Below are 17,244 nucleotides of genomic sequence, written 5' to 3'. Positions count from 1 at the left end.
ATTTTATTTGATATCATTAAAACAATTTTGTCAATCCATTCGTCAGTTAACTGTGCACAGAATATGTCAAAACAGTTTAATCCTATTGGATTTATGACTTCCTTCACTTTTTTAAAGAAAAACAAAAGGCCTCAAACTATAAAACCTCATATCCCAACTAAATACAACATGTCTTCAATGTAGGATAAATATTACCTTCAACAGCACTAGTGGATAAGAGAAATTTTTATGGATTTAAAGTTCCTGATAAATTAACAAAAGCAAAAATGGTCATCACTTATTCTGTCTCTGCACATTCTGTAACCACTGACCCCCTAAAACTTGTAAAAATATGCAAGTTTTACCAAACTAAAACTTCCACAGAGCCCATCCAATAGAAGCCATGTGTTACTGGGTCAAGTCAAGAATTCAAAAGCTGGTCTTACTTTTTGCCTTCTCACTCTTCCTAGAGGGTCTCCATCGGAGGCGGGTCCGGTGTTCATCCAGGTAAAAGAGCCGGACGAGCCCCTTGGTCCCACGCTTCAGCTTGATCATCTGTGTCCCAGACTGCATTACGCTCATGCATCTTTCAACTGCAAACGAGATTGGAGCACAGTCAGTTCTCACACGGTGCAAGTGCCTCCTGCTGTTCAGAGACACTGCTGAATGAAACCTTTGATTCACATCCCAAAGCCTCCAAGAGCCAGAAGGCAAATTTAGAAGAGGTAACCTGAAAACAGAGTTGTTAAAGAATTGATTTATCAGGCTTAAGCCAGAAAAAAGCCTCACTGATGGAAATAAAAGTCTACTTCTAGATAAATAATGCATGACCATTGAACAGTATATCTTTTTTTCTAACTGGCAACATGTTTTTGGTATAAAAACCAATAATAAATAATTTGATACTTGAATATACATTCATAAAGCAAGTTTCAGACTTTATGTTAAATCTTGTGAGCTTTTATACAGCCAACTATAAAATCATCTTATGTTAATGCTTCCAAATGCAATTAACAAAAACATGAATGGCAAAATGTTTCAACAATCATTGAAGTTGCATATGGGCTCATATTATAATTTTGTATATACTTGAAAACAGCTAAGTAAACATTTTAAAATGAGGTCAGAGAAAAAAAATCAAGTTTGCACAAATAAAAAATATTTGTTAAGGAATTTGGCTGCCAGTATTTTCTAAGTAGAGAAATAACTTAGTGATTGAACTCAGGTAAAATCCAACTCACTTATCATCCAAGTTAATGCTTTCATTTAAACTCGCTGCTTTGAGATGAAACTTGATGGCAATGAGCATCTTTTGTTGATGTCCGTTTCCTTTTCTTTGCTAATAGTACCCACATTTCCTTTGGAAATACTTATTTTCCCATCTTATGTGCCTATGGTGACCTGTCAACCATCCCAAGCAAGAAATGGGCACCTGGCTTAGGTGGAGAGCAAATCTGGCTCCCTTCCAAGAAGCAGAACTCCTGAGCAGAGCACTGAATGAAAACGGAACGGAGTCATCGCAAAGGCCAGAACTTCAGAGACGCTCCTGGTCGGACACTCAAGCTGCTACAATTGTCACAGGCACCCTTCCTAAAGCTGCAAATATCCAGTTTTCCCCCTTGGCTCTCCAAGTTATACAATCCTCTTCCAAATGCCCTTTTCTCATTGCATCAGCCAGACACTGCTTCTGTTTCACTGACTAACACACAGGCACAGATGTAACCATTAGAGAACCAGAAACAGCTAGCTCTGAGCACCTACCTTATCAAGCAGCATGCTGTTAGATAAAAGAAACATGGTAAACAAAACTTCAAAGTTAGACTTCAGCTTCTTTGGCTTACTTGTCATTATATTAAATAGGAAAGAGTTTGATCCCAGAGCTTAACACAGTATGCACAGAATTCTCAAAGTAACTTTAACATAACCAACTTTGACCATTTCCTCCATGAAGAGCCTTTTCTTCCCCCAAAGAAATCAAGGAAAAACTGTGCAAAATTAAATATATTTCTAGGACTTGATATTGCAAGAAAGGTGAAGTACAGGTTGCTCTTATTCCTTTGATCTGACATATCAAATATGCAAGTAATAAAATACTGCGTAAGAAAAAAACATGCAAATTTAAAATGTTTACTTTGAAGCACAGAACAAAATTTGAGATTTGATTTTACACACATTAGTAAATTTACCCACCACTTAGCACCATTCATTTAGGTAATAAATGTCATGGGTTTAAATTCTTGACAGTCACCCTGACCATCTCATACCAACAGTTAGACGGAGAACAGAAAACAGTTTATCAAGAAAAAATCAAGTCTAACCAAGCAAGTCAAAACTCTCAGAAAAACCTATTAGAATTTCTTTGACCTCTGACATCAGGTCACATCAATAAACAAATATTCACAGAGTCACTCCCTGCTCCAGGCACAGGGTTATATAATGAGGTAAAGCAGAGAATAAGGAGACTTTGACTTACAGAGTTAAATTTTAAAAGAATGAAGCCTCTAAAAAGATCACTTACAAACAGTAGTTTAGAACTGTGGTTAAGAACACCATTTGAATCCAGACAGCCTGGGACAGAATTCCAAATCTTCCACTTGCTTGTATGAGCTTAGGTACATTATTTTATCCCTCAATGCCTCCATGCCCCTTCATGAATTGTAGCCTTGTCATGGCAAAGGGGCGAGGGTAACTCAATGAAGCTATGAGCCATGCTGTGCAGGGCCACCCAAGATGGAAGAGTCAGAGTGGAGAGTTCTGACAAACCGTGGTCCACTGGAAGAGTTAATGGCAACCCTCCAGCTTTCTTGCCACAGAGAACCCCACAGACAGTATGAAAAGGCAAAAAGATACAATGTCAGAAGATGGGTCCTCCAGGTCAGAAGGTGTCCAATATGCTACTGGAAAACAGCAGAGGGCAATTACTAACAGCTCCAGAAAGAATGAAGAGGCTGGGCCAAAGCAGGAGTGACTCTCAGTTATGGATGTGTCTGGTGGTGAAAGTAAAGTCTGATGCTGTAAAGAACAATATCCCATAGGAACCTAGAATGTTAGGTCCATGAATCAAGGTAAATAGGACGTGGTCAAGCAGGAGATGGCAAGGGTGAACATCAACATCTTGGGAATCAGTAAACTAAAATGGACAGAAATGGGCAAATCTAATTCACATGTGATTATATTTACTATTCTTAAAAGAAATAGAGTAGACTTCATAGTCAATAAAAGAGTCTGAAATGTAGTACTTGGGTGCAGTCTCAAAAATGAGAGAATGATCTGTTTGTTTCCAAGGCAAACCATTCAACATCCCAGTAATTCAAGTCTATGCCCCAACCACTGGTGCTGAAGAAGCTGAAATTGACCATTTCTATGAAGACCAACACCACCTTCTAGAACACCAAAAAAAAGATGTCCTTTTCAGTATAGGAGATTGGAATGCAAAAGTAGGAAGGCAAAGAGATACTGGGAATAACATGTAAGTTCAGCTGTGGAATACAAAATGAAGCGGGGAAAAGGCTAACAGAGTTTTGTCAAGGGTGTTTGTCATAGCAAACACCGTCTTCCAACAACACAATAGACAACTCTGCACATGGCCATCACCAGATGGTCAGTACTGAAATCAGACTGATAATATTCTTTGTAGGCAAATATAGAGAAGCTCTATACAATAAGTAAAAACAAGACCTGGAGCTGACTGTGGCTCAAATCACGAGCTCCTCTTTACAATTCAGACTTAAATTGAAGTAGGAAAAAGCACTAGACCATTCAGGTATGACCTAAATCAAATCCCTTATGATTATACAGTAGAGGTGGTGAATAGATTCAAGGGATGAGATCTGGCAGACAGAGTGCCTGAAGAACTATGGATGAAGGTTCATAACTTTGTACAGGAGGTGGTGACCAAAACCATCCTCAAGAAAAAGAAATGCAACAAGGCAAAGTGGTTGTCTGAGGAGGCCTTACAAATAGCTGAGAAAAGAAGAGAAGTGAAAGGCAAGGGAGAAAGGGAAAGATATATCCAACTTAAAGCAGAGTTCCAGAGAATAGCAACAAGAGATAAGAAGGCCTTCTTACATGAACAATGCAAAGAATTAGAGGAAAATAATAGAATAGGAAAGACTAGAGATCTCTTCAAGAAAATTAGAGATACCAAGGGAACATTTCATGCAAGGATGGGCACGATAAAGGACAGAAACAATAAGGACCCATAAGAAGCAGAAGATATTAAGAAGAGGTGGCAAGAATACACAGAAGAACTGTACAAGAAAGGTCTACAATGGTGTAGTAACTCACCTACAGCTGGACATCCCGGAGTGTGAAATCAAGTGGACCTTAGGAAGCATTACTATGAACAAAGCTAGTGGAGGTGATGGAATTCCAGCTGAGCTATTTCAAATCTTAAAAGATGATGCTGTGAAAGCACTGCACTCGGTATGGCAGCAAATTTGGAAAACACAGCAGTGGCCCCAGCACTGGAAAGAGTCAGTTTTCATTCCAATCCCAAAGAAGGGCAATGCCAAAGAATGTTCCAACTACTGTACAATGATGCTTATTTCACATGCTAGTGAGGTTATACTCAAAATCCTTCAACCTAAGCTTCAGTAGTACAGGAAACAAGAACTTCTGGATGTGTTAGCTGAGTTTCAAAGAAGCTGAGGAACCAGAGATCAAATTGCCAACATCCGGTGGATCACAGGAAAAGCAAGAGAATTCCCAAAAAACATCTACTTCTGCTTCATCAACTATGCTAAAGCCTTTGTGTGGATCACAACAAACTGTGGAAAATTCTGAAAGGGATAGGAATACCAGACCACCTTACCTGCCTCCTGAGAAACCTGTATGCAGATCCAGAAGCAATAGTTAGAACCAGACACCAAACAATTGATTGGTTCCAAATTGGGAAGGGAGTATGTTATGGCTGTGTATTATCACCCTGCTTATTTAAATTGTATGCAGAGTACATCATTCGAAATGCTGGGCTGGATGAATCACAAGCTAGAATCAAGATTGCCAGGACAAATATCAACAACCTCAGATATGCAGATGACACCACCCTAATGGCACAAAGTGAAGAGGAACTAAAGAGCCTCCTGTTGAAGGTGAAAGAGGAGAGTGAAAAAGCTGGCTTAAAACTCAACATTCAAACAACTAAGATCATGGCATGCAATCCCATCACTTCAGGGCAAATAGATGGGGAAAAGGTGGACGCAGTGACAGATTTTCTTTTCTTGGGCTCCAAAAATCACTGCAGATGGTAACTGCAGCCATGAAATTAAACGACACTTGCTTTTTGGAAGAAAAGCTATGACAAACCTAGACAGCATATTAAAAAGCAAAGCCATCCCTTTGTGGACAAAGGTCTGTCTAGTCAAAGCTACGGTTTTTCCAGTAGTCATGTACAGATGCGAGAGTTGGACCACAAAGAAGGCTGAGCACCAAAGAACTGATGCTTTCAATTTTTTCGTGGTGCTAGAGAAGACTCTTGAGAGTCCCTTGGACTGCAAGGATATCAAACCAGTCAATCCTAAAGGAAATCAACCCTGAATATCATTGGAAGGACTCATGCTGAAGCTCCAATACTTTGGCCACCTGATGTGAAGAACCAACTCATTGGAAAAAACCCTGATGACTGGAAAGATTGAAGGCAGAAGAAGCGAGCAGCAGAAGATGAGATGGTTAGATAGCATCACAGATTCAGTGAACATCAATTTGAGCAAACTCCGGGAGATAGTAGAAGACAGAAGAGCCCGGCAGGCTGCAGTTCATGGGGTTGCAAAAGAGTTGGACATGACTTGTTCAGCAACTGAACAAGAACATATCTCCAGGTTTTTGTCTATAAAATGGGAATAATGTTACTTACCCCTTGAAATGTTGTTGAAGGCTGAATGAGTTAATTCATGTAAAGTACCGAAAGCAGTGCCTGGCACAAAATAAACACTATAAATGGTAGCTATTATTACAGTTTTATTATTGATATTTTCAAAATATCAATAATTTTGATATGACAAAAATACAATGACAAAAATAATATCATATATGAAATGAGTTGCCAGTCCAGGATCGATGCACGATACTGGATGCTTGGAGCTGGTGCACTGGGACGACCCAGAGGGATGGTATGGGGAGGGAGGAGGGAGGAGGGTTCAGGATGGGGAACACATGTATACCTGTGGCAGATTCATTTTGATATATGGCAAAACCAATACAATATTGTAAAGTTAAATAAAATAAAATAAAAAATACATGGGAGTCCATAGCAAAAAGAGAATACAGTGTGTGGGGGTAGGGAGAATGTGGTAATAAAACAGTGTCCGTGGAGCCTTGAGGACAGGAAAGAGCATGGGTGTAATCAGAGGATAGGAAAGGATGCTTCGCTCTCTTTGGTGCAGTGTCCTAAAAGGCAATTATAACAGGATATTTGATTTTTGGGGTCAGATAAGACTAGATGCATAGAGGTAAGAATGCCTGACCTAAGATTTAAATACAATGGCACTAACAGATTCACTAGATATTTCTAAGCAAAGGAGAGGGGGCATAAAAGATATAATTCAGGAAGATGTCTGCTTGGGAAAGGAGAATAAAATGAACTGTTTATGCAAGAACAGAAAGTTGATTTAACTGTATCACCAAAGACCTAAAGCGAGGACTGAAGACCTGTAGGAAGGACTGTCTATATATCAGACACAGTGCCCTCTGCCCTGTCTCATGCTGCCTCTTCTATCCCTGGACCTTTCACAGTCCCATTTCTTTTCCCTGAAATAAAACCATTATGGATATAATATTCTCAACTTTTTAACAGGAAAAGCACAGTGACATAAAAGTTTAATCAGTTAGTTGAGATAACACCACGTGCCACTTAGCAAGCATCATCCAAAGAAACCCAAACATTTTAGAAAATGAGACCCAATCCCTTAGAGAGGGAGTGTGTTTGAATAGTATATTAAATATTCACTAGCTTTATGTTTATTGCAATAGCTCAGTTATGGACTGAAACCCTAGCATTATCCACTGCCGTGAACTAGTATATATGATCCAAATATTCTTGGCAGAGCTAGAGTCTGAAACAAAGTGCTGCTTAAATTGTTTATGTAGCTGCTTTATGTTTTCCCTGTGATGTTCTCTAGCACACAAAGTTAGAGTCAACTTGAAAAAAAAAACAAGTCTAGTGAACTTGCAATTAGATGAAGTTTAAGTTGATGTGGCAACTCTGACCAGAAATAGAATTCTTACAGAAGGCAGCGTCCAAAGCCACAAAGAACTGAAGCAGGCTCATCATGGCACAGTACTTTCTTTTCTTTCTGGCTACTTTTCAGGCATCAGAGCCACGCGACAGGCAAATCCACAAATGAGTGCTCTGCTTTCTGAAATTGTTTTTTAACCGGATTGAAAGTCATCTAAACCTATCGCTCCGTTCTTCAAACCTGAGAGTAGACGGTCCTTTGGAGTGGTACAGCTAACCAGAGAAGGAGCACCCTCAGTCTTTGGGACTCATTCCACTGGGTAATAATCACCCATCTTAGAGACAAAATATTATTCCTTGGAGAAGGCAATGGCACCCCACTCCAGTACTCTTGCCTGGAAAATCTCATGGACGGAGGAGCCTTGTAGGCTGCAGTCCATGGGGTCGCTAAGAGTCGGACATGACTGAGCGACTTCACTTTAATTACTTAAGTATTAGTCGCTCAGTCATGTCCGACTATTTGCAACCTCATGGGCTGTATTTAGCCTTCCAGGTTCCCCTATCCATGGAATTCCACAGGCAAGAATATTAGAGTGGGTCATCATGCCCTCCTCCAGGGGATCTTCCTGACCCAGGAGTCAAACTCAGGTCTCCTGCATTGCAGGCAGATTCTTCACCATCTGAGCCACCAGAGAAGCCCTAAATTACTTAAGGGTCAGCATAATTTCTTTATATTCTGCATTCAGTTAAGATAGGTAACTGTAGTTACTACCTGCTATAAAAGTCATTCACCAGCCATGCTGGGTCAGTAGATTCCATAAAACAGGGTGAGAAACAAGGGAATAAAGGCAAAACTCCAGGGGCGGGTAAACAATGGAAGTGTCAGAGGCATAGGATAATAGAACCTCATCACACATTTCCAGTGCTGGAAAGTATCTGGGGAAAGTGCAAATACAGGCGACAGATTCAGGCAGCTACCAACAATCTCTTTGATTTCACATTCCCCCTGTGGTAGCCCTAATATTTTTAGAAAAGAAGTTTAGTTGGATACAATGCCGCAATGTTCAAAAACATTAAGGGAGAAATGCCCTTTAACCCATTACATAACACACATACCGTTTTTGTCTGTTATGCTCCAGACCTCAATATGAACACAAATTTGTCATATTGGTTGCAATCATGATATTTAAGCCATTTGGCATGCTGCTCTTTTTTTCATTTGTATTATAAACAGCTTTCCATGTTTCTATAGAGTCTTAATAATTATCATTTTAATCACTGCCTAACAAAATAGTATAAATATTTAAAGAGTAGAACAGATGAGTCGAGGACTGCATTTCTAACTTTATTACATAATTAGAGTTTTAAAGCTCTCTGAGTCTCATCTGTAAAATAAAAGGCGTAGCAAAGTGGTCTATAAGGTCCTTTAGAATTCAACTCTTTCAGTTCAGTTTAATTCAGTTCAGTTGCTCAGTCGTGTCCAACTCTTTGCAACCCCATGAATCGCAGCAGTCCAGGCCTCCCTGTCCATCACCAACTCCCGGAGTTCACTCAGACTCACGTCCATCGAGTCAGTGATGCCATCCAGCCATCTCATCCTCTGTCGTCCCCTTCTCCTCTTGCCCCCAATCCCTCCCAGCATCAGAGTCTTTTCCAATGAGTCAACTCTTCACATGAGGTGGCCAAAGCACTGGAGTTTCAGCTTTAGCATCATTCCTTCCAAAGAAATCCCAGGGCTGATCTCCTTCAGAATGGACTGGTTGGATCTCCTTGCAGTCCAAGGGACTCTCAAGAGTCTTCTCCAACACCACAGAGGGATTAAATCAATCATTTCTGCCACAGTCAATTTAAAATATTAAGTAAATTTCTTTAGCGGTTATCAGTTCACTAAGTCCCTCAAGTGGAGAAGGCAATGGCACCCCACTCCAGTACTCTTGCCTGGAGAATCCCATGGACGGAGGAGCCTGGTGGGCTGCAGTCCATGGGGTCACTAGAGTCGGACACGACTGAGCGACTTCACTTTCACTTTTCACTTTCATGCATTGGAGAAGGAAATGGCAACCCACTCCAGTGTTCTTGCCTGGAGAATCCCAGGGATGGTGGAGCCTGATGGGCTGCCGCCTATGGGGTCGCACAGAGTCGGACACGACTAAAGCGACATAGCAGCAGCAAGTCCCTCAAGCAGAAAATGCTGTTAAAAAATACACTTCCAATTTAAAGTATCATAATACAATCATTTGAGGGGAGATTTCCAACATTTCCACTTAGTCTACATGGCATCCAAATGGGTTTGAATCTTTAAGCCAAGGTCAAATCAGGGAAAATCATATTGTGTTAGGAATGCCATATATGCCACCTGATGGTGACTTTTTAATAGCTTTGAGATATAATTTATATACATTAAAATTATAAGTGAAAAAGGCAAAGTATAAACAAGCATATATAACTTAGAGTATGCTACTTCTTTTGTAATAAAAAGTATATGAATTTTTAAATATATAAATATTGTTCATCATCACAAAAAGAAATACAGGAAGGATAACCCAGAAAACAGTGAAGGTGGTTACCTATAAGGGTGGAAGAGAATTGAGTGATGAGGGTAAAGAACGGTGTGGCACCTCTTGTAGGATCCTACATGTTCAAACTTAAATCAATAAGGATGAGAGGAGTGCAAAACAAGACAAAATGTAAACAAAATCATATACACAGAGACAAAGGTGTTTGTGTATGTATTTGTATGTCTGTCTGTGTGTGGAGCTGCATGTATTTCCTAGCTCTGTTCTCTGAAAGGCCAAGAAGCAAAATCCCCTCCAACAGTACTGAGCACACCTGGAGCCCTGCTCAGTCCCTGCTCTAAAGGTCACCTTGAGGCAGTCTCTCACACAGGCTCATGGCCGTGTCTGTGTCGAGGACACACAAAAATACCACTTGCGCTCTTCTGTAAACACATCTATTCTGGGACACTGATCAACAAACTGCATTAGCAGGCCAACGACAACAACAACAAAGTACAGATCCTCTACAATGGAATCTTTCAACCAAAAACTACACAAAAAATGTGAATTGATTTCTTGCCAGCTTCCACAGATCAGAGTAAAGCTGTGTGGCTGAAAGGGATTCGTTTCTGAAAACAATTTCATTTCTATGTGGAAAAGGTGCAGGTAATGCTTCTGTCAAAGGAAGGAAAAGGGAGATTTCCTAAAACCATCAGAGCAGAAGTACAGGGCATGCTTAGTTCTCTGCACAGACCCAGGACATATTTGGGGACCTGGTTCACAGTGAGTCCTGAGACACTCTGCTGCTGGGCTGGATGACATAGTTGGTCTGGGTTGAGGGGCAGAAAGAGGGCTGGCAAAAAGAGCTCTGGTTTGGGTTCTGTCACTAACAAGCTGTGTGGACTTTAGAGGGTCACTGAGTATCACTGATCATACTGCTTCCCTCAAAATGCATTTTCCTCTAAGCACCATGAGTCTACAAACAGCTGATCTGGCTTTCACAAATATTATTTTATCTTTCGATAAGCTGAAAGCCTCATTCAATCCAAAAGCCTATTAGACTAACTTTAAAGAGGGAAAAAAAAAAAAAAAAAAAAGCTGATTAACATCCGGATCTCTTACTACAGATACGAATTTTCAAAAATGATCTCTACACAAAATATAACTGCTCTCACAGAGGATTGGCTTCAACTGTAAATGCTCTTCCTTTCCAGTAATCAGGCATAAACTCAAATAATATCAGCTCATGAATAAGTATGCTTACGAACAGCCATGGTGAGCTCCACTCTTATTAAGTCATGATTCTTCTCAGTGAAGAACAAACTTTTTTTTTCATTGCCTAAATCACTCCTGTGGAGACGATAAGATTATTTGAAAGGCTTTTAGAAACTAATTGGTTAGCAGTAACATTCTGGGACTTGTTTGCAAACTCTAAATGCACAAAGTCAATCTGTTTGCAAAGCTGATAAATACATATGGGAGGATTTAGGTCAAAGAAAGGATGAAATGAATTAATCAGCAATTTTTCAAATGTCAGAACCTTGTTTCTATTTTATTAAAGCCTTTCACATGATACTTGCCTTTTCAATAAGACCTATTTTATATTCTATAATTGTTAGCCCTGGGAAACAAATGAAATACAAACAAGAATTCATAACAATATAGCTTTGTTCATTTTGTTTCAATGTTATCCCATGGGGAAGAGGGATATGAATTAATTTTAAAATTCTAAATTTAGTTCCAACTACTATGTAAACAGTTTTCTATGTCAACATAAGATCAGAAATGACTCTGTTGTCACTATTCAATAATACGGCTTGTCATAACACATATGTATATATATAAAAGACTATGGACACTGGTCTGTTATTTATTTAGTGATATGACATTGTAGTGAATATCTGGGAGCAAAATTCCCAAGCCACAGTAAATATTGACCTGAATTTATAAAGATCATTGGCATCCAGTAAGGCTCTTTCATGGTTCTCCACCCTGGTAGCACATTAAAAGCACTTGGGGACCTTCTTAAAAGTGCTGATCACAAAGCCTCACCACATATCAGTTAAATCAGCATTTCTCAGGATGGGACTGGACTGAGTATCTGTTTTGTTTGGTGATTTTCTTAAACTTCCCAAGGATTCTACTGTGTATCCAGAGTTAAGAGTACTGACATACATTATGTGACTTATTCCTCTTAATATTTCTGTGAAGTAGGTAGAGATAATTAATTGCCTCTTTTATAGAGTCAGAGAAATGAAGACCCTCTCTGAGGTCATAAAGCTAGGATATGACAGAGTCAGGCTTGAAATCAGGTGCTCTTGGCCCTAGAGCAACTCTCTTTCTGTTTCATCATATGGACTGTCTGCCTTCAAGTCCCATCTAGAGCACAAACTGGATCATCACTGCTAAGTCTTTCCAACAGCTTTGCCTCCAGTTTTATGATCTATAAAAACAAGGACTCTAAGTCCTGGTTCCTTAGACCCTTTCTAGTAAATATAGAAATCTATAACATACTAGGTCTAGCTTTTGGAAACTTTATCTAGCACATAGGAATGACAACTCTAGTCAGTAGTATATAAAAATAACAATAAAATAAGGACAATAAGGAATGAAGGTGGAGGATGTGGCTTGGATCAGGTGAATACCAGAAGACACAGAGTTCGAGCCTGACCCCTGAAGAACATAATCAGTTCAGTTCAGTTGCTCAGTCATGTCTGACTCTTTGCGACCCCATGAACCACAGCATGCCAGGCCTCCCTGTCCATCATCAACTCCCAGAGTCCATCCAAACCCATGTCCATTGAGTCGGTGATGCCATCCAACCATCTCATCCTCTGTCATCCCCTTCTCCTACCGCCCTCAATCTTTCCCAGCATCAGGGTCTTTTAAAATGAGTCAGCTCTTCACATCAGGTGGCCAAAGTATTGGAGTTTCAGCTTCAACATCAGTCCTACCAATGAACACCCAGGACTGATCTCCTTTAGAATGGACTGGTTGGATATCCTTGCAGTCCAAGGGACTCTCAAGAGTCTTCTCCAACACCACAGTTCAGAAGCATCAATTCTTCGGCGTTCAGCTTTCCTTACAGTCCAACTCTCACATCCATACATGACCACTGGAAAAACGATAGCCTTGACTAGACGGACCTTTGTTGACAAAGTAACGTCTCTGCTTTTTAATATGCTGTCTAGGTTAATCATAACTTTCTTTCCAAGGAGTAAGCGTCTTTTGATTTCATGGCTGCAATCACCATCTGCAGCGATTTTTGCAGCACAGAAAAATAAAGTCAGCCACTGTTTCCACTGTTTCCCCATCTATTTGCCATGAAGTGATGGGACCAGATGCCATGATCTTCGTTTTCTGAATGTTGAGCTTTAAGCCAACTTTTTCACTTTCCTCTTTCACTTTCATCAAGAGGCTCTTTAGTTCTTCTTCACTTTCTGCCATAAGGGTGGTGTCATCTGCATATCTGAGGTTATTGATATTTCTCCCGGCAATCTTGTTTCCAGCCTGTGCTTCCTTCAGCCCAGCGTTTCTCATGATGTACTCTGCATATAAGTTAAATAAACAGGGTGACAACATACAGCTTTGACGTACTCCTTTTCCTATTTGGAATTAGTCTGTTGTTCCATGTCCAGTTCTAACTGTTGCTTCCTGACCTGAATACAGGTTTCTCAAGAGGGAGGTCAGGTGGTCTGGTATTCCCATCTCTTTCAGAATTTCCCACAGTTTATTGTGATCCACACAGTCAGTCTTTGGCATAGTCAATAAAGCAGCAATACATGTTTTTCTGGAACGCCCTTGCTTTTTCGATGATTCAGCAGATGTTGGCAATTTGATCTCTGCTTCCTCTGCCTTTTCTAAAACCAGCTTGAACATCTGGAATTTCACAGTTTACGTATTGCTGAAGCCTGGCTTGGAGAATTTTGAGCATTACATTACTTTACTAGTGTATGAGATGAGTGCAATTGTGCGGTAGTTTGAGCATTCTTTGGCATTGCCTTTCTTTGGGATTGGAATGAAACCTGACCTTTTACAGTCCTGTGGCCACTGCTGAGTTTTCCAAATTTCCTGGCATATTGAGTGCAGCACTTTCACAGCATCATCTTTCAGGATTTGAAATAGCTCAACTGGAATTCCATCACCTCCACTAGCTTTGTTCATAGTGATGCTTCCTAAGGCCCACTGGACTTCACATTCCAGGATGTCTGGCTCTAGGTGAGCGATCACACCATTGTGATTATCTGGGTTGTGAAGATCTTTTCTGTATAGTTCTTCTGTGTATTCTTGCTAACTCTTCTTAATATCTTCTGCTTCTGTTAGGTCCATACCATTTCTGTCCTTTATTGAGCCCATCTTTGCATGAAATGTTCCCTTTGTGTCTCTAATTTTCTTGAAGAGATCTCTAGTCTTTCCCATTCTATTGTTTTCCTTTATTTCTTTGCATTGATCACTGAGGAAGACTTTCTTATCTCTCCTTGCTATTCTTTGGAACTCTGCATTCAAATGGGTATATGTTTCCTTTTCTCCTTTGCTTTTCACTTCTCTTCTTTTCACAGCTATTTGTAAGAACACTTGATACAGTTTTAAAATGTTTCTTGTTCTAGGCCATGTACTTTTCTTTTTACTTAGAGTATGCAAACAGTAGCTATGATTACTTTATAAATACTCTGTTTACCACAGTAAAAATTTAGACCTTGGTATTTGTTCTTTGTAGGACTTCCCTGTAGCTCAAATAGTAAAGAATTTGCCTGCGATGCAGGAGACCAGAGTTTGATCCCTGGGTCAAGAAGATCCTCTAGAGAAGGGAATGGCAATCCACTCCAGTATTCTTGCCCGAGAATTCCATGGACAGAGAAGACCGGCGGGCTACAGTTTGTGGGGTTGCAAAGAGTTGGACATGACTGAGTGACTAACACACACACATCTGTTCTTAGTAACTGGAAAGCAAGTTTCATTATTGCTTACTCCTAATCTTGGTTGTTTCCTTGGTGACACTGGACAAGGGGACTTATGAGAGGCTTAACCTTCCCTAAAGATATTAAAATATTTTCTCTTAGTTCTACAAGAACACTCATGTCAAAGCACAAAAGCATCTCTACTGGGCATATTAAAAAGAATAAAAAGCTGACTATATTACACATTAACTTCAAAATGCTAGCTTGTTATTTGACTGACGGTTAGATCAAAATGTGGGCTTCCCCCATGGCTCATCAGTAAAGAACCCTCTGCAGCACAGGAGACGCAGGAGACATGTGTTCCATCCCTGGGTCGGCAAGATCCCCTGGAGGAGTGCGTGGCAACCCACTCCAGTATTCTTGCCTGGAGAATCCCCATGGACAGAGGAGCCTAGCTGGCTACAGTCCATGGGGTTGCAAAGAGTCAGACACAACTGAAGCGACTGAGCATGCATAGGTCAAAATGTACACAGCTATTAGGAGACAGAAGTCAAGTATGGTCCTCAGACATATCCAGCTTCTTTTAAGGCAGCAACAGGTCCCCAAACTTGGCTTTCTTTGTACAAACTGCTACACACATCTCCAGAAATCCTTGTTGCTTGAGAATCTGTATTTTAAAAGCTCTCCCAGGTAATTCTGAGTTCCATTTAAGTTTGGAAACCACAGCTCCAGGCAGCATTACCGCTCACCAGACCTGTTGAGCGTGTAGTCAGTGGGAGTCAATCTGTTTCCCAGGCACAGCACTTAATTCAGAGTCATGTAAGTGAAAGACGCAAAGGCTTGCTAGCTTAGTTGTATATTAAGATATCAGCACAAGGTCTCATCCCCTACTGATAAAATATGAAATATCCCAGTTAAAGCAAGAGTTAAAAGATATGAAATTCTGACTTTCAACTAACCATTACTGACTATGTCTCCATAACCTTTTGTCCCCTTGGGGGCTGCTCAGGACAATTTCAGATCCACTCTAACGTGTGTGTGTTAGTCGCTTGGTTGTGTCTGACTCTTTTGAGACCCCATAGACTATATAGCCTGCAGGCTCCTCTGTCCATGGGATTTCCTAGGCAAGAACACTGGAGTGAGTTGCCATTTCCTCTTCCAGGGGATCTTCCTGACACAGGAATTGAACCCACATCTCCCATATCTTCTGCACTGAAGGCAGATTCTTTACCTCTGAGCCACCAGAGAAGCCCTTACCCTAACTTGTAATTAGCTGCTAAGTGGGGAAGAGGTACTTTTTTAATTTTGAGCCTTATGAGCATCTGTATTTCATCTGATCTCACCTACATCCCATCCAGAGTCACCTCTTTAAAAAGATACCCTGACAGGAAACTTACACAGTGGGCTACACACACTAACGTAGAGGAAGTATTTGTCGAGGTTGTTAGCATCTCATTCATTTCTTAAAGTCACCATACACACTTGCCACCTACCTCCTGTGTTTTGTTTTAATTTCATTTTAAAGGAAAGTCTGCTTTGTATGCTAACAAATTCATAAACCCCCACCAGTTTCCAAATTCTCACCTTCAAGCCTCTATATCTCTAACTATTGGTTTACAGAGTCAATTATTTTTTGCCAAGAAGAGACAAAAAAAAAAGTCAAGAAAGAGCAACTGATTTCATGCAAACTGTCCTAATTTTGTCCGTAGAAGTCTGACTTCTGTGAGCCTGTAAGGCTTTCTGGCTACAAGTCAAAGAAAGGACAATGGAGGAAGAGATCACATTTTTCCCTAGAAAACAAAGCACTTCCCCGCCCCCAAGTCTTTTCAGGTCAAAGTCTCCATCTCCGGAGGAGTGAGGGGCTCAGAGAAACTGCCTGCTGATCTGAAGCAGGCCTGGCACATTCCAGCCACAGCCAGTTGGAAATCGAGTTGAATAGCATTTAAAGCAGGCACCTTATTTCTGTGACAGGTGGTTTTGTGGGGGGAAAAAAATCCATGCTAAAAAAAAAAAAACAAAAAAAAAACATAAAAATAGATCTCCCTGTGGTAAAGAAAAAGCCTAGGAGTATCCACGCAAGTCAATTTTTCATCAATTGTCTGTCCCCATTCAAACTCTGCTCCTGGTATCAAAAGCTTCCCTTTTTTAAAATACCACGTAAACATTGTCGAGTAACTGTCACAAATAAGTGGCATTTTGATCAGTCCATATTTCAAATCACTGCACTATAGATCTTAAAATCATTCTTTAAGTAGAAAAACCTAAAAATGTGAGAAAAATGAAAAAACCCAAAATCTTCTTTTAAGCAAAATTTGCATATATAATTGGAGCAGATGTGCTACAACGTTTTCTAAATAGCCAATCCCGGGGGGGAGGGCGGGGAAAAAAAGGAAGGCCAGCATTAAAACCCAAACTATCTGATTACAAGATTCCCTCTCTGCATTCAGAAATAACTACACACACTAACACATAAGCACATTCATGTGGACACAAACATTTGCACACTTCTTCAGCAGTACAAGGGAGTCCCCCAAGCAAGAACACCAGGGCTGAGAAGTGTCCATGATTACCCTCTGACTGCTGGGATAAATCTTGGGAAGCACATAGAAATTGACAAGGGACAGAAAAAACATCAGGGAGGGCAGGGAGACTGTCAGGATGGATTGAGAGAGTAGGAAATATTAAACACAATGGTGGC

The 17,244-nt window shown here is 40.4% G+C and overlaps 1 protein-coding gene across 10 annotated transcripts in view; it reads right to left on the bottom strand.

The window, feature by feature from the left end:
• Window positions 1-17,244, bottom strand: part of PLCH1 (phospholipase C eta 1) — a 251,755-nt gene that overhangs the window by 111,034 nt on the left and 123,477 nt on the right. For all 10 annotated transcript variants that reach the window (XM_055569262.1, XM_055569268.1, XM_055569271.1 and 7 more), the window contains one exon: window positions 426-572. In XM_055569262.1, coding sequence (XP_055425237.1) covers window positions 426-572 — 147 coding nt within the window. The remainder of the gene's footprint in view (window positions 1-425; window positions 573-17,244) is intronic.

The sequence above is a fragment of the Bubalus kerabau genome, chromosome 2 (genome assembly GCF_029407905.1).
Source record: "Bubalus kerabau isolate K-KA32 ecotype Philippines breed swamp buffalo chromosome 2, PCC_UOA_SB_1v2, whole genome shotgun sequence".
Taxonomy (NCBI): domain Eukaryota; kingdom Metazoa; phylum Chordata; class Mammalia; order Artiodactyla; family Bovidae; genus Bubalus; species Bubalus kerabau.
The sequence above is the reverse complement of the archived record's forward strand: the minus strand, read 5'-3'. Positions and strand labels throughout refer to the sequence as shown.